This window comes from Onychomys torridus, chromosome 10, assembly GCF_903995425.1.
Source record: "Onychomys torridus chromosome 10, mOncTor1.1, whole genome shotgun sequence".
Taxonomy (NCBI): Eukaryota; Metazoa; Chordata; class Mammalia; order Rodentia; family Cricetidae; genus Onychomys; species Onychomys torridus.
The window spans coordinates 42620451-42638603 of NC_050452.1; the positions used below are offsets into that span (position 1 = coordinate 42620451).

The following is an 18153-nucleotide window of genomic DNA, read 5'->3' on the forward strand; positions in this document are numbered from 1 at the left end:
CAGCCCTTGCCTCTCATATGTAAAGACCTGGGTCCAACAGTCGGCAGTGGCGGCGGCACCACCACCACCACCACCACCCCCTCACCACGGTAAAAAGTATCTGGGCAGGAGAAGTATTTGTGTTTGTGTGAGACATCCGAAGAGCATCACTAGACAAGGCTGACCTTACGGAGGGGTCGCTCTCCAGGAGTTCAGTAAGCCGCTGTACTTGCTCTGGTTGGATGGATCGTCCTAGGAGTGCTTCTGTGTTCGTGTAGATGAGGAAGGCTGAGACCACACCTAGTAAGGTGCCCACACCCAAGGAACCAAGGCTGTCATACAACGGATTGCCTGAAAGAGTCACAGAAGAAACCACATTTCCTACCGTTCCAGTGAGCTTGAGAGCAGACAACCACGACATCTGAAATTCACCCCTGGCTCCATGAGTTACCACCTCCTTTAATGGCTGCTAGTAGTCTTTTAGCTGGGGCAGGGTGGTGTATGCCTTTAACCTCTGCACTTAGGAGAGTGAGTTTGAGGCCAGCTGGGTCTATATAGAGCAGTGGTTCTCAACCTTCCTAATGCTGTGACCCTTTAATACAGTTCCTCATGTTCTGATGACCCCCAACCATAAACTTATTTCACTGTTACTTCATAACTGTAATTTTGCTACTGTTATGAACTGTAATGTAAATATCTGTTACGTAGGATATCTGATATGTAATCCAAGGGAGTCATGACCCATAGGTTGAGAACTGCTGACATAGGGTGTTTTAGGCCATCAAGGGATACATAGTCTCAAAAACAAAACAAACAAACACTTTAGTGTTGGTGCTGCATGTGTCTGGAGGTCAGGAAACTGTCAGGGAGGACCTGATTCTTTTCTTCCACTATGTAGGTCCCAGAGAATGAACTCAGGCCCCGAGTGCCTTTATTTGCTGCGCTATCTCAATGGCCCTTATTTAACTTTAAAAATTTTAATAAACTTTTATATTATTAAAAATATCAATTATGTACTCATTTTATTAACATGTAGTTGAAGTATATAACATAAAAAGTAAATATATCTTTCCTAATTGATCCACTTGTAAAGCACAATCCATTGTAAGAGTTCCAATTTTGGAATTCAAAATTAAATAGTGCTCTTTAGAAATACAAAGTTAAAATAACTGGTCATTAGTGTAGTCTTTGATCCCAGCACTTAGGAGGCAGAGGCAGACAGATCTCTTCTGAGTTCAAGACCAGCCTGGTCTACATGGCCAGGTTAGCTAGGTTACATAGTGCAACCCTCTGGAGGAGGTGTTCATTAATGACTTATGACCAAAAGCAGGGTAGAGGTCAACCGATCATCATCTGATACTTTCCGAACACTTCAGGTGACAGTTCAACCAGAGATGCAGCAGCAGCTCATCATCTGATGTTATTTTCAATAAACGAGAAAGCCTGGAAGGAGTTAATCCCAAGAGAATCTGACCTCACAAGCTGGGGTTCTTGTTTTAGAAAACAAAACAAGCTTTCTGTGCCAATTTACCTTTTAGTAGTCAAGACTTAGCCAGCTACCAAAATGAGCAGGGAAGAGCCTGAAGAAAATTAGGCCTATGAATGCAGCAAGAGGTCATTCCTGAACTAGGAGCAAGAAGACATGGGCACAGGAGCTCCAGTGCATACATACTTACTAAAGTCTCCACACTATCTTAATGACCCATGACATTACTACATACCAACAGTACTGTCACAGGGGAAGCGGGTTAGCGTTCAGGGGGTCCACAACTTTGACTCCCCACTACTAAAGCTTCTAATACTATTAATACCTTTATTTCTCATCTGGAGATAAGAAATCTAACTCAGAGAAATCTGCACACTTTCTCTGACCAAATTATTTTATCATTAGACTTTAAAGTTAGACTACAAAGTGATGGGTTTCACTGTGGGATTTTCATATCCATGTCATTCCACATTCTTTATTAACCCACCCAGACTGCCTGCTGGTCCCTCCTTCCTGCTAAACATTTTTCCCTTTGCTCTCATGCTACAGGAGTTCTATGACCTTCTTGCTCTCCTCCTCCTCCTTCCTAAATAGCTCTTCCTCTCAGCTAATGGCTTTCTTTCTGCTTTCAACAACAACAACAACAACAACAACAACAACAACAACACACACACACACAGACGCCTAGATTCTGTGGATGAGAAAAATATGCAGCATTTGTCTGAACTAGGCTTATTTCACTAAACATGATAGCTAGACCCATATAAATAAAAAATTTAGTATGGAATTAATAGATAATCTATTGGCTTAAAATTGTTCAATGATATGACCAACTCTCCATATATTAGAGAATTAAGTAGTAGAAGAAAATTACTCGTAGTTTACCTGTTATAGAGGTAAGGCCCATGCAGGTGGCCGCTATTATCACTCCTAAGACAGCTGCAGTGTCCTCCAATAGTATAACATTTGTACTGGGATCCCGACTTTCCATGACTTAATCATTGCGGCAACAGACAAGAAAAGAAAACTTCTGAAATCTGAATTTGACACTATCAGAAGCCATTTCAATAAGTACCCATTTAAAATCAATCTGTTAATTAACACAAGAATATATGAGAGCCTGTGGTTTAAAAAACCCTATAGATAGTAAAATTACCTTTCCAAATTATACAGGTATATGCAGAAATATAATAGCTCACCTAAATCAAGTCCAGATAGAAAACATCCCTATGCTCAGAAGTTCTTTTTAACAGAGCTGATTTGTCTTCTGAGAGCCACATACAGAAGGGACAGTGGGACAGGTTTTATACCACTTGTTAGTGACAGAGTAACAGCACTAAGTATTTTAAGCAGGTTAAAATGAAAAAATAAATACCTGGTTCTAAACTACATACCATACTTATAAAACGATGTTCCTTTGGCCTGAGCGCTCCTGCGAAGTTCATTTATAGCAACAAGCAGTGTTGCTGAAAGAGAAACACCCTATCAGCAAGGAAGAAACTTCACGTCTCCAAACTTTAAAGACGACATTTCAAAAGATAAATAAATAAACACAACATGTGAACACCAGAGTTGGCAATAAGCCAGGCTCTGTTAACAGTCACCATCAAGACTCTAATTAACCATTCTAAGAAGATGAATCCATTTCAAACCATACCAGCTAACCATAATCACTGCAGCTACAGCCTTTGTCAACTGAGCAGCTGGACGGCACTCACTAAGGATCACTTCGGATCCTTCCAACCTTCGCAGGTCTATCATTTCAGGAAAACCCTATACATGTACAGTTATAACCTTCCAATCAGAAATCATATTCATTTTAAAAATGGATGAAGAACTGAGGAGATGGATTTGGGGGTAAGACCTCTACAATCTTACTCGGATCCTAGCCCTCATATAGCTACCAGGCATCCGGCAAACACCTGTACCTCCAGGTCTGAGGGATCTGGTGCCCTATTCTGGCCTTTGATACTCATAGACATGGGCACCCACACCCACACACATGCACATATACCTACATATGAATAAATAAATAGATCTTTTAAAAACATGGATGAAGGAAATGCCAAGTACAGAAAATAATAATTTTTCAGAGATAAATAAATTAGGTAGTTTATATTGATATTAGAAACTATGTTACAATATTTTGAAGCAGCATTTCAGAAACTATTATTACTTTAAAGAGAGAGCTTTTTTTCTGATTAACACTGCTAAAAACCAATTTAAAAAGTCAGTACTATTATGTTTTTATATTTCCAATGGTCTCATGAACACAGCCTACTCCCCTTGCCCTCAACCATACAGCAACAACTACAGAACATTACAGAACCTTTCTACCTTGAAAGGCAGACAAAGCTCAGGTTCCTAACTCCACAGTACTAATACAACTTGGCAAACTCTAATGAATGGGTCATCAAACATACTAAACTGAAAATAATCATTTTTGACAGTACATACCTCCTTCAGACACCAAAGATCCTGCTAAAATACAATATGCCTGGAAAATAAGAATTAAGACAAAAAAATGAACCAAGTATTCCATTAAAGAATTACAGCTGCTCATAAGTAAAATCTGTAATCTCTAATAACATTGAAATATAAGTTTTAATTCAAGCTAGACACTAAAGATCTTGTTGGGAAACAACTCAGAAGAGGAGGATAAAACATGGACAGAAGCCAGGTAGAGTCACGTATGCCTTTAACCCCAGCACTCAGGAGACAAGTGCAGGCAGATCTGGTTTGAAGTTTGAAGCCAGCCTGGTCTATAGAGTGAGTTCTAGGAAAGCCAGGGACACAGACAGAGAAACCCTGTCTCAGTGCTCTCCCCACTCCTGAAAAAATGTTTTAACTTAAAATACCCAAAGTCAAGGATTCTGAAGTAGTGTCTATTAAAGTAAGTTTTAGTCTATTGAATCCATTATTTATAAAGTGCCTCATTCCAACGGAATCCTACTCAGTTACTCAAAGACAAGATGTGCTAGAAACTTGAAGATTTAAACACAATTAAAAATAGACCCCATCACTTTCTAGCTTGAGAGACTGCTTCACCTCCGTCAAATGATGCTATTCAATTAGATGACGCTAGGACTGCGAGGTGTGGCTAAACACATTCAGAGTGGAGAGGTAAATCTTGTTCACTTAACTACACAAAATGTACTATGGCTAAAAAAAAGTAAGAAACTAGCCCCAAAAAAACGTAATCAGAGGGCTAGACGTGGTGGCATTTGCCCAGCACAGGGAGTGGAGGAAAAGAATGAGGCCTGAGTTCTAAAGTTCAAGGCCAGCCTGAGTGTCAAAGCAAAACACTTTGTCTTAATAACCAAACAACAAAAATAAAATAAGCCAAGTTTAACTGGCTTGTTATTATATAGATATGTATGGGATAACAGAAAGTTAAAATAAGACTAATTATGTGCTATTCTATGATCAAAACAACAACAAAAAAATGTTGTAAGTTCACTCACACTCCAGAATATTCTAACACCAGAATGAACTATATAATCTTCAGAGGCCTCTTTCTAACCACCAGACCACACCTTGGTGTTACACCTAGCACTGCTGTAGACAAGCTGCAGAGTAAGGAGGTCAAAGGTGAACATTTCTATGATGAATGTGTTGAGTTGCTGAGATTGTTCAATAGGCTTACTACGTGCCTGAGGAGTTTGGAGATTATAGCCAACTGTGTCTGATGCGCCCGTGAACAATAATCTGCAGGCAAGGTTACTGATGGGGGCTGTAAGGAGAGAGGGGGAAAAACAAACCCACAGAGCCCCACAGAGAGTAACATGTCTTGTGTACAAGTCTTAGCCACAGGGCCGAGTTGGAGTCTTTGGAAATATCTAAAAGGCATTCTTACCAAATGCCTGGAAGCTGAGTATATGAGTACTCTGTGTCTATCGGAAGCTGAGAGGTAGTACAGGACCAGTCAGTGTCTATGGGAAGCTGAGAGGTAGTACAGGACCATCTTGTGTCTATCGGAAGCTAAGAGGTAGTACAGGACCAGTCTGTGTCTATGGGAAGCTGAGAGGTAGTACAGGACCAGTCTGTGTCTATGGGAAGCTGAGAGGTAGTACAGGACCAGTCTGTGTCTATCAGAAGCTGAGAGGTAGTACAGGACCAGTCAGTGTCTATGGGAAGCTGAGAGGTAGTACAGGACCAGTCAGTGTCTATGGGAAGCTGAGAGGTAGTACAGGACCAGTCTGTGTCTATGGGAAGCTGAGAGGTAGTACAGGACCAGTCTGTGTCTATGGGAAGCTGAGAGGTAGTACAGGACCAGTCTGTGTCTATGGGAAGCTGAGAGGTAGTACAGGACCAGTCAGTGTCTATCAGAAGCTGAGAGGGGTAGTAGACAACCAGTCTGTCTATCTAAGGAGTCAGAGCAGCAAAGCAGCCTATTCTCTAAGACATGCCCATGAAAGGAAGGTAGTTTAAAGACCTACAAAGGCCAGAGCAGACCAGTGTTAGTACTTCCTGTTCCCTACCCAGTGTTGGGCACTGCCTACTGAGCAGAAGAAGAGCTTTGATGTAACAAAACTGACAGTGACCATCCTTCTTTCTGAGTTCCTCAGGGTAGCGCCCCCCCCCCCACCCGCCCCAACCTGATGGAGGCCTCAGGGGCAACAAAACAAAGCTCCTTTTCATTTTGCTTTAACATTAAATGCAGTTCTATCTTTTGACAAGTGACTGGAAATTGTAATTACTCATATAAGGCTATTCCTGGCACTAAAAGTGAATAGAGTTCTTTCTTGGTCTTCAATAGCATCTTTAAAAAATTTGTAGAATTGCCCAAGATTTTAATCAAAGAGGATGTGCTTACTAATTATACGTATGGAGATCCTACTGTTTAACATGACCAAATGAGGGGCTAGAGAGATAGCTCAGCAGTTAAGAGCACTGGACCCGCACTCCAAGGCAGCTCACAGCTTTTTAACGCCAGTCCCAAGGGAGCTGGCATCCTCTTTTGGCCTTTGCCTGCATCAGACATACATGTGCCGCACAGGCATACATGTAGGCAAACACATAAGTAAAAATTGTTTAAAATCACTCCATCTGTGGATTCCGAAGTCATAAATACTTACCTGTAAAACAGAACCATATATAAATAACCTATGTGACACAGCCAAGAGGCACATTATTCCTATTCTCTAATATAATACAACAAAGTCATAGTACTTCATATATCAAAGTGGGGGGAAAAGATGATTACCCATAGAAGGGATTCCATTGGTTGAGGATGAAGCAATCCCATGATTCCATGGTACCAAGAGAGTCCTGCGCCCATCATGAAAATACCAACACCACTAATCAATGAAGAAATATAGCGCATATTTGAAAAGCCATACCTGGAAGATAAAAAGAACATATAGTTTGGAAAACCGTACACTAACTTTCAAAATGTGTTTAATAAGTCAATGAAAATGAAAAACATTCTTCTTTTTTTTTTAAATAAAGATTTATTTCTTTATCATGTTTATACACTGTTCTGCCTGCATGTGGCCAGAAGAGGGCACCAGATTTCATTACAAATGGTTGTGAGCCACCATGTGGTTGTTGGGAATTGAACTCAGGACCTCTGGAAGAGGAGTCAATGCTCCTAACCACTGAGGCATTTCTCCAGCCTGAAAAAACATTCTTAGACTATTAAAATGGTGTAGTTTTGTATAATAAACACTGTAAGCACAAAGTTCAAATTTCATAAAACAAACAAAAAACCCCCACAGTATACAAAATGGGGGGAGATGCAAGATCTTTGAAAATATATAAAAATAAAGTAATATTACTTAATTCATCTCTATTTCATATAGTCTACTTTGATTTATCAGAACTACTTTATAATTACATTCCACAGATGTCAGGAAAATTAACCTTTCCTTATATTCACTATGTGTATTTTAATTACATTTGTGTTTTGCTTGCATGTATATCTATCTGTAGGGTGTCAGATTCCCTGGAACAGGAGTTACAGACAGTTGTGAGTTGCCATGTGGTTGCTGGGAATTGAACCTAGGTCCTCTGGAAGAACAGTCACTGCTCCCAACCTCTGAGCCATTTCTCCAGCACCAAAATTAATGTTTTAAAAAATACATTAAGATATTTAACGAATAGGGCAATACTTCAATTTCCTTGGATTGCAGCTTCTAATTGAATATTGTGGTCCTGTGGTTAGTCTATGATGTGTATTACCTGTAATTTTGCTGCTTAATACTGAACAATTTAACATGAAACTTACTGCTGGTTCTGAACAGTTTAATAAACAGCTGAACCAATAACTTTAGTTTTCTGCATGTTTTCATGGATAATTTATTCTTCTAATCATCTTTGGTCAAAAGGAACCATTAATTTGTACTATTTTAAGTACCAATACAGCACTATTAGGACATTTGGAAACTATGACATACTATGAGAAGTAGACTCTTTCATTTATAAAAATGTTTCCTGAGAAATGTACTCTTAAACCTAAACAGTACTGCACTCTCTGGCAGACAGACTTTCAAACAACGAATCTAAACTTGAAAGAGTTAATGGAATTCTCTTTGTGCAAAGATGTAGTGTAGCCATAGAGAATCCTAGTTTACTGATGTGACAATGTTTTACAAATTTGACTTAGAAAACTATTCTTTTTCTAAAGTTTTCTCCAAAGTAACACCAACTATATGCCAATTTAAACCAATGATTACATTATACTGCTTTAGTTCTATGTATTGTCAAAGCACTGTAGATTCTGTTTTTGCTTTTTTTTTTCTCTCTCTCCTTTGTTTTGTTTTTCAAGACAGGGTTTCTCTGTGTAACAGCCCTGGCTGTCCTGGAACTCACTCTGTAGACCAGGCTGGCCTCAAACTCAGAGATCCACCAGCCTCTGCCTCCTGAGTGCTGGATTAAAATCATGTGCCACCACGCCTGGCTTGCACCACAGGTTCTTACTGAAAACTTGTACTATGTAGATCTGCACTGTCTACTACAGTAAGTTACTAGTCCTGTGTGGCTATTCATATCTGAATGTCCTTAAACTAAATACTATCCAAAATTTAGTTACAGTAACAGGTACTGTTAAAATGAGCTACTGGAAATAACCTAAGATGCAATCTTCAGAACATAAAATTTAAAACTTACCCTCTTAAATTTTTTGTGTGGAAAATCAGTAAGGAAAGCATTTTTTCAAGAGATAGTAAAACATAGTAGATGTGTAATTAACATTTGCTCTCTATACTAGAAACTCATAATTCCAGAATATTAAAAATGTGTTGTTATTATTAAAACAGTAGTGTCCTGCTTTCAAGTAAGGACAGGTATTTACAAAGCACTAAGAAAGACACCTTCACATATAAAGATGTACTTTCTGCCTTAACATTGATCAAACTGTATTAATGAAGGTAGTTAAAATAACAACGAATATGGAGCTCAAACATTTGGGTGGCTGTTAATAGATGTAACAAAAATAAATATCCACATCTAGTCACTGACATAATCAAAGTAATATATTTTAAAAAACACTCACTTCACAAATATGTAATTTTGAAATGTCATTAAAATATTTCTCAATCATAATAAAAGCATTAAAATAAAGGTAAGTATGAAGTGTGCATTTTTAAAAGTTTAATATCAAAACTTTAGATTACATAGCCAATTAAGTTCAAAATGAAATACACTTCCTTGAAAAATGGATGAAAAATAAATCCTAGTATAGAAAAGTAAAGACAAACCCAAAGGAATTCAAAACGACATTGTTTATAAGGATGAAACAGAACTCTAAGATAAGTGTTTTGTTTTTATCAAGTATGGAGAAGATCTCCAGGCTGGATTAGAAAGCATAAAAATGATTTCAACTCCATTTTCAAATTATGCCTTGACTTTATTTTGACCCTCACACTTTAGACAATAAAAGGAAATGACCCAATCTCAATCTGATGCTATATAAAGTTCGGACTTCTCAAATTCCTTGGTTCTTATTTCAATGACTTAAAGCACATTCAAATCAGAGGTAGTGTCCTTACGGGTGAGAAGGGTCTGGTGTTTGGACAGACTTGCTGATGCCCAGTGCTAGCAAACCCTATGGAAAAGAACAAACAGTAAGCAGTGATTACCAAGATGGAGAATACAATGAGTAAGCCAATATGGAAGATGTAAAGAGTAACAATAAAGAAATCCTATATGCACATCAATGGCTGAGCAATCATAGTATGAAAAATAAATCCTCATATAGAAAAGTAAAGACAAACCCAAGGGAATTCAAAACGACATTGTTTATAAGGATGAGACACTTGAAAAGCTGGACATGGAGGCATATGCTTAAACTCCTAGTACTTGAAGCAGGAGAATCGATTTTGAGTCTATCTTGGGCTGTAAACTGAGACCCATCTCAAAAAACGAAACCACACCAAACTAAACCAAGATAATAACCACAAAGGAACCTAAAATTCCATCAGTAGGGAATGCAGTGCAAATGATCAACCTTAACAAATGACTCCTACAGCAGTTTAAAATAGCAAGCTAGGGTTCTGTACTGACATGGGAAAATCTCCCACAAGTCCTATTCGGGGAGGGGTCTTGAATGTAGGCCAGTCCGAGCTACTGTACTTCAAGGCTCGGTCACAAACAAAACAAGGAATAACTCTGCTGGCATAATGATTAGAATCCATTCAGTCTGTAGATCACTAGCTTATCTGCAGCAAATTCTCCCCACGCACTTCTCTCCTTTGTGGTCCTGGGGACCACACCTCAGCCTGACAGAGTCTAAGGAAGCACTCACAGCTGAGCTGTGCACCAGCCCTTCTTTAGATCTTTCTAAAACTCTCAGCAATAGTTTATGTAGCTTTCAATGTAAAAGCTTTGTGCAGCTTTTGCTAGATTGATTCTTAATGTTTTGTGATACTAATATACACATGTGGAACACAGATGTACACGGAGGTGGGACACTCATACACATAAAATAATAAAAATAAATCTAAAACAAACAAACAAACAAACAAAAGGCATCTCTTCTATAAAAGACTATAACTAAACATGTAGTAAATGATAAATTTATACTTCCTATCTCATTGTTGGTAGTTCTTAAAGCATAAAAGCTTACTACAAAAAAATTTACTTATATATTCATAGTGATTTGTATCACATTTTAAAGATTATAGTATAGTTCCTGATCCATCCACCTCCACATGCTGGAGTAACAGGCATGTACTCCACAGCCAGCCTATTTCTGAATGCTGCTGTCCATTATTATTCAAAAATTAGTTTCAGAACCACTTAGAGAAACCTAAATTTTCTTTCTTTTTTTCTTTTTTTGAGACAGTGTCTCACTATGTAGCCCTGGCTGTCCTGGAACTCACTCTGTAGACCAGGCTGGCCTCAAACGTACAGAGAGTTGCCTGCTTCTACCTCCTGAGTGCTGGGAATAAAGGGGCAAGCATCACAATCCTCAAGTTTTAGACAGTATTTTCAAATAACCTACAAGTATCCTCTTATATATTTTAAACCACATCTCTATTACTTCTCATACAATATAAATACAATATAAATAGTACAGACATTAATGTTAAACTCTGTTGTTAAGAATGGTGGGGGTGGGGTTGGAGAAATGGTTCAATCATGCTCTTGCAGAGGATCCAGCTTCCATTTCCAGCACGAACATGGTGGCTCTGTAACTCTAGGCCCAAGGGATCTATTGCCCTCTTGTGGCATTAGACATCCATAGGGTGCACAGACATATATGCAGACATAACATCCATACACATAAAATAAGCAAATTTTAAAAAGAGAAAGAAAAAAAAAAAAAAGAATAGTGATAAGGGCCAAAGTCTGTACAGTATGACCCACCCTCCTCCCTGTTGTTTGAGGCAGGGTCTCTCCATGGAGCTCTGGCTGTCCCAGAACTCACTCTACAGACCAGGCTAGGTTCACACTCACAGCTCTACCTGCCCCTCCCTCCAGTGCCGGGACTAAGGGTATGCTACCATGCCCATTCCTTTTTCGTATTTTTAATCCACAGCTGGTTGTGAGGATATGGAAGCACAGATACAGAACCTACATATACAAAGCCACTGTTCTTAAATACTCAAATTAAAAAAGCTGCATTTCCCCTAAAACCAACTGCAGAGTATTTTTTAACAAGTCACTTTCTGACTAAAGTCTATTAAGAAATTAGTTTAAAACTAATGAAACATTTCCTCCTTACCTGGTTACAAGTATCAGATAATGAATGTATAGCTTCTGAGAACATACTTGCTGAACCCGTATAAATCCAGGCAAGGAATTTAAAGAAGCAGTTTAAGCCATTACTAGAGAGAAAGGAAATAATTCAGCAAATGTTTATTTATACTAGATTCTATTAAAAGTAAGTTAAAAAGAACTCCCTACAGTTCAGGTATAAATATAAAGGTATGGAATATGATACCAGGAAGTATGTAATAGGCAATGCCATATGTGGAAGACTTTGTCTTCCTAATACTGTATATATTATTCTCCAGGTAATCTTAAGTACTGCTAGGATTTTAAGTGTCATCTGTAGACTAATAATTCATAACTCTAAATCTCTAGCCTAGATCTCCCCCGGGCTTGAGACCAGTATTATACAGTAACAATAATCTTATCAGGTACATATTAAGGATTGGGTACTATGCTAATTAGTTTCTATGTTACATACATTCCTCACAAGGAAGGCTATTATTATCCCTACTCTACTGGCAGAGAACTGATCCTGTTGACTCTCCACATCGACACCCTTACAGACACCTCAGACTAAAAGCCAAAAATCATTTTCTTTCCTCCTGTCCTTCCCCTGATTCTGATGTACTGGTAGAGCAATATTTACTCACTGTCCAAGCAGAAACCTGGACATCCTTCTTGACAACAATTCTAAGTATTCTAATTAGATATCATCATCCTTAATCCTTATTGGAAATTCTTTCTTCCAATCTAGGGCCCTCCAATCCTCCAAGGATCATACATTATACATTTCCAATCCTCTCATAATTTCCAAATTGTATTTTTAAGATGTTAAAAAAAACTACTGATTTACAAAATTAATGCTTTTATATAGGCTGTCTAAGTTAGAGTTTCTATTGCTGCAATGAAACACCATGACCAAAAAGCCAGTTGGGGAGAAACATTTCCACATCATTGTTTATCATCAAAGGAAGTCAGGACAGGAACTCAAACAGGGCAGGAACCTGGAGGCAGGAGCTGATGCAGAAACCATGGAGGGTGCTGCTTACTGGCTTGCTCAGCCTGCTTTCATACAGAACCCAGGACCACCAGCCCATGGATGGGCCCTCTCCTATTGATCACTAATTGAGAAAATGCCTTTCAGCTGGATCTCATGAGGCATTTCCTCAATGGAGGGTCCTTCCTTTCTGATGACTCCAGTTTGTACAAGTTGACACACAAAACCAGCTAGTACATAGCCTAAAGTTAACTAGCAAAATGGATAAAAGGTAAAGAAAATAGGAATCAAAAAGCCAGAGGAAAGAAGGAATTTATAAAACATTTAATAAAAACATTGTTTCTTCCAAAGTTAAGGAAGAAAATACAAACACTCTTTAGCTGTGACCTGAGCTGGCCCGGGGTAACTTAAAAAATGACAAACTCCATTAGCATTTTCGGGGCTAAACTCAAATCTACATCAAAAATACGAAAACCCCAGTACAAATGTCCATACGCTTCCCCACCACTTCACTGGCCATGACGTAGCTCCACTTCCTCCTAGAATAACAAAGGCTCTGTGCTGCTAACCACCAGCTAGGACGTCTATATCTTCAAGGACATGTGTCAAAGGCATATATTTCTACTCCAAAACTCACATGCAGATGGCAACCATCACCACTTTTCCGGGTCCCTTGAGGAACACTGACATGGTCCTGGAGCGAGGCTGTAGGACAAGAGCACACAAAGTCTCTCAGAGACGCACGGCAGGAAGGGCTCTGACGGGCACACCACTTATCCCCCACCTCTGAACGAGGCTTACTTTCCAAGTCTGCTCATCCCAATTCTCTTTAAAAGGGTATAGTCTGGGCTTTGAGAGATGGATGTTAGGGAGCGTGTACTCTTCTTGCAGAGAAAGCAAGTTTGGTTCCCAGCACCCATGTGGGTGGATCACAACAGCCTGTCACTACTCCAGCTCCAGATGATCTGATGACTTCTGTCCTCTGAGGGCACCACATCACATGTACATAGCTGATCCCCCCCCACCCAATACGTGCAATTAAATAAAATATATCTGGGAGTATGTAGCATTTGGGTACTTTTCCAAACCCTCAGATGCTTATTCTGTTCCTAGAATTCCCAGGCTGCCCGCTTCTAGAAAAGACTGAAATGGCTCCAGAGGAGCTAGCACTCAAGTGACCAATGCTCTGACCTGAAATTCACACACTCCAAAATTCTCCATTTCAACTCCTTCACTTTAAAAGAACAGCAAAGCGTGACAGGTCTGCTGCTCTGGCTTAACCTAGTGTTCTCTCAACACCAAAGACCTCCAGTGAGAACTGTTTAATTGCCTAACAGACCAGCAAGTGGAGACGCGTTGAGGAGAAACAGTCCCGCTGTCACTGAAATACATACTTCCTTCTTGTTTCTTCTTCCCAGGAACACTACTACTGTCTAATGAGATCTCAGTCTAGCCCGTTCGCTCCACACCTGGCCAAGCATCACCTTTCTACACAAAGCTTTCTTGACCACCCACAGAGTCAATCTACTATAAGTTTATCATGGTACTTTACATCTCTATTAAATTTATGTAGTGATCTTAATGTCAATTATTCATGATGCTTATTGTATAGCTACTGAATATCTGGCACAGTTCTAGGTGCTAGGATGCTTTACTCTAGTAGATGAGGCCAGAAGAAATTTGTGAAGAAATGCCTAACATCAGATAGTGAGGCGATCACAAAGAAAAGAAAACAGATACTGTGGTAGTGGGGGAGTGTTAGTTTAGCTACAACAGTCAGGAAAAGAGGCTTGATGACAAAGAAGCAATCATGAAAAGTCTAGAAGCATGTGTGAGGAAGTTTGTAGCAAGTCCAAAGACACTGGAATAGAAATGAGCTTAGCTGAAATCAAGGACAAAGGCATGTAGGCCACTGTGCTGAAGCTCAGGAAGCAAGAGGAATGGCAGGAGTAGAGGAAGAAGGAAAGGGAGGCAGCAGCAAGAGAGCGCACACAGGGCCACACACCACAGAACTTGGTAGAATACATTTTGAATTTGATGCTACCGGCAAAAAGAAACCACTGGACAATTCTAAGCAGAGGTAACACAGTCTAATTCATGCTTTCAAAAGATACAGTTTGTGATGTAGAGAAAAAGCAGAAGGTGGAGAAACTAACTAAAATGGTAACCATGTAGGAGATGCTAAGAATTTAGGTTAGGCTAAGGTTTCAAGAGGGACAAGGTAATAGGCAGCCATATTAGGAGTCTATTTTGGAGAAGATGACAGTGGGCCATACTAATGAATTCAAAGTATAAAAGGGCCCATAAAGAATTGCTCAGCCTGGGTGAAGGGAGGAGGGGACTGGACATGCCTCGACTGGATCTACCAGGCTGAGCTGAATCCCCAGGGGAGTCCTTGCCCTGGAGGAGATGGGAATGGGGGATGGATTGGGGGGAGGGTGGGGGGTGGGAGGAGGGAGAACAGGGGAATCTGTGGCTGATATGTAAAATTAAATTAATTATAAAATTAAAAGATAATAATTTTTAAAAAAGAATCTAGCCAACACTCGGGAGGCAGAGGCAGGAGGAGCTCTGTGAGTTCGAGGCCAGCCTGGTCTACAGAGCTAGTCCAGGACAGGCTACAAAGCTACAGAGAAACCCTGTCTTGAAAAACAAAAACAAAACAAAAAAAACCAAAAAGTGAGAAAGAATCTAATGAGAGCTGAGAAGATGGCTCAATGTCAAAGTCTCACTATGCATGTTGGCTAGTTTACGTCTGCTACAACCTAGCTGAGAGGAAGGAGACTCAATGAAGAAAATGTCTCCATAAGACTGGGCTGCAAGCAAGACTGTAGGGTATCTTCTTAATTAGTGACTGATGGGTGGGGAGAAGCCCATTGTAGGTGGTGCCATCCCTAGGCTTGTGGTCCAGGGTTCTATAAAAAAGCAGGCTGCCAGATAGTGGTGGCGCATGCCTTTGATTCCAGCACTTGGGAGGCAGAGGCAGGTAGATCTCTGAATCATAGGCCAGCCTGGTCTACAAAGTGAGTTCCAAGACAAGACAGCCGAGAAACCATGTCTCAAAAAATAAAAAAGGAAAGAAAAGCAGGATGAGCAAGCCAGGATTAGCAAGCCAGTAAGCAGCACCCCTTCATGGCCTCTGCATCAGCTTCTGCCTCCAGGTTCCTGCCCTGTTTCTGCTGACTTCCTTCAGTAATGCACTATGGTATGGAAGTCTAAGCCAAATAAACCTTTTCCTCCCCAACTTGCTTTTTGGTTATGGTGTTTTGTCGCTGTCTAACACTGACTAAGACACTATACACGCATGAAGACCTCAATTTGGACCTCTAATAATCCATGTTCATACAATGCGCATCTGTAACATAAACATTGGGAAGCAGAGACAAAAGGGGATCCTAAAAGCTTGCTGACAAATTAGTCTTGGCTAATCAGTGAGCTTTGGATTCAGTGGGAGACCCTGTCTCAAAAACTAAGGTGGGAGAGCAATAGTGATAGATACTTGACATCAATCTCTGGCCTCTCCATGAGTACACACATGGTATGCCATCTCTTCACTCCAAAACTAGTCTCTAATGTTTGAAGATCAGATAACTAAGTGGAGCCCTCTGCAAAGAGGACTGAGCAAGAGAAATTAATGAAGAGCAAAGATGGTCTGGGGATCCTAGTGAGCAAGGAAGCTGCTGCTGGTGGACTTCAACCTTCCTCCCATCTCTGGCTGCCAAAGAATTCCCTCCTTCCCGGCTGCTGGCCTCTGTACACATCCTTCCCTCTCTACTGCTCCTTGGAGGCTGACTTAGTAATGGAGTTCAACAAAATCTTGGGAGGATGCTGGGTGTGCCTCCTAGACTTGGCTACAATATGGACATGGGGCAGGGTGTGACAGGAGTTGAGATTGGATCTTGCTGTGTGGCTCAGGCTGGCGTTGAACGTGCCATCCCTCTGTCTCTACCTCCCAACATAGGGTTTAGACTCCTGAGTCATAGGTGAGAGCAATCTGTAATACAGTTGGAGGTTTTATGGGGACTTCATTCTTGGTAAATCACACAGCTGATGACAACTCTGTCCCTCTTGCTGGCTACAATAGGTCTTGAAGTGCCAGGATGTTCCTTACTAAAACTGTAATAATTACCCAGACAACAACTGTAATTCAAACGTGTATTTTATACCTGCCATTTGGCAAGGAGGGAGACTTCAGTTTTAGTAAAAGGTAGGTAAACTGCAATCCTGATCATCTATGCCGTTCTGCTTTTGTATGTGCCTGCTGCTGTGCTTGCTTTTGTCTTGAGCTAGCTCTGGAGCCTAGAATGTAAAGGTCAGGCCTTAAAATACAGCCCAAAGCCAGCTGCCCCTAGTTTTGTGCTGAACTGCCTTTGGGGCAAGTGAAGGAACTGTGCAGGATAAATCTTGTGCAAGTGGCTTCAACTTCACTCCGACTTATACAACAGAACTCCAACATGGGTCTAGATTTCCACTATCTCTTGTTCACTGAAAACTGTGTATATTTTTATTACACTGGAAATATGTCAAATTCATCGTGAAGAGATGGAAACAGTAAAAAACAAAACAAAACAAAAAACCAAAAAAAACCACAAATAGTGAAAAATATTGCTTAAAGTAGAAAACAAAGATTTCTTTAATGAGAAGGTTGAGACAAAGGGAGAGAAATAAGACCCTTAAAATCAAACAGAATATTCTAAGAAAAACTGTTCACCAAACTCAAACCACACTGCTAAAGGATGGAGAGGAAAGAGGAAAACATGTCGGCATTAACCAGATCAGAAGTAATGACAAGGCCCCAAAGGGATCTACCAGGAGAATAAAACTCTGGAGAATACAAAAGCATGGAGAGCTAGGATCCACAGCCCCCTTGGCAAACAGCTTAGAAGAAACTGTTTACAAGTTCCACAATAAAAATCCGCCTCAAAAAAAAAAAAAAAAAAAAAAAAAAAAAAAGCTAGAGAATCCCAACTTTTACAAGATCAGAATGACAAAATAACAATAATTATTGAAGCTGGATCTCTGTATCCATTTTTTATATTTTGGAATTTTCACAGTTGAGTTTGTTTTACATTGTTACAAGTATTGACACCAAGTCTGCTGACCTGAGTTCCCCAGACAGTAGAAGAGAAGAACAGACTCCTGCAAACTGTCTCTGACCTCCCCAGAAGCTCCATGGTGTATGTTTAAAGACACCACTGATGGGAGCGAGGACCCCTAGGGCAAGCCGCATACACTACTCAATACTGGTGCACTGCAAAGCAATACTGTGGCTGTGGAGCTAAACTTGTTCAGGAGACAAAGGTACTTGCAAGGCTGTGAAGGAGTAGCCTAAAGTCAGGATCCTAAGGAAAGGCATAAGAAAGGAGAACCAATTAAAGGGAAATGAATTAAAGGGCATTGCAAAATGAGATTATCAGAGGTGAGCTACTGCTCTGAAGAGAGAATGCTTTGGGTAAAGAAGCAAGGACACTGTGACTTTATCTCTTGCTGCTAAGAGTTCCTGTGAGACAAAAGAAGTGTAACTGGAAAAGAG

The 18153-nt window shown here is 40.1% G+C and overlaps 1 protein-coding gene across 1 annotated transcript in view; it reads right to left on the minus strand.

The window, feature by feature from the left end:
- Slc30a9 (solute carrier family 30 member 9) overlaps nt 1-18153 on the minus strand; it is a 50798-nt gene that overhangs the window by 4150 nt on the left and 28495 nt on the right. Inside the window, exons 8-15 of the mRNA XM_036201127.1 lie at nt 13258-13325; nt 11634-11736; nt 9457-9512; nt 6672-6807; nt 3923-3962; nt 2860-2931; nt 2351-2458; nt 165-330 (exon numbers count right to left, since the gene is read on the minus strand). Coding sequence (XP_036057020.1) covers nt 165-330; nt 2351-2458; nt 2860-2931; nt 3923-3962; nt 6672-6807; nt 9457-9512; nt 11634-11736; nt 13258-13325 — 749 coding nt within the window. The remainder of the gene's footprint in view (nt 1-164; nt 331-2350; nt 2459-2859; nt 2932-3922; nt 3963-6671; nt 6808-9456; nt 9513-11633; nt 11737-13257; nt 13326-18153) is intronic.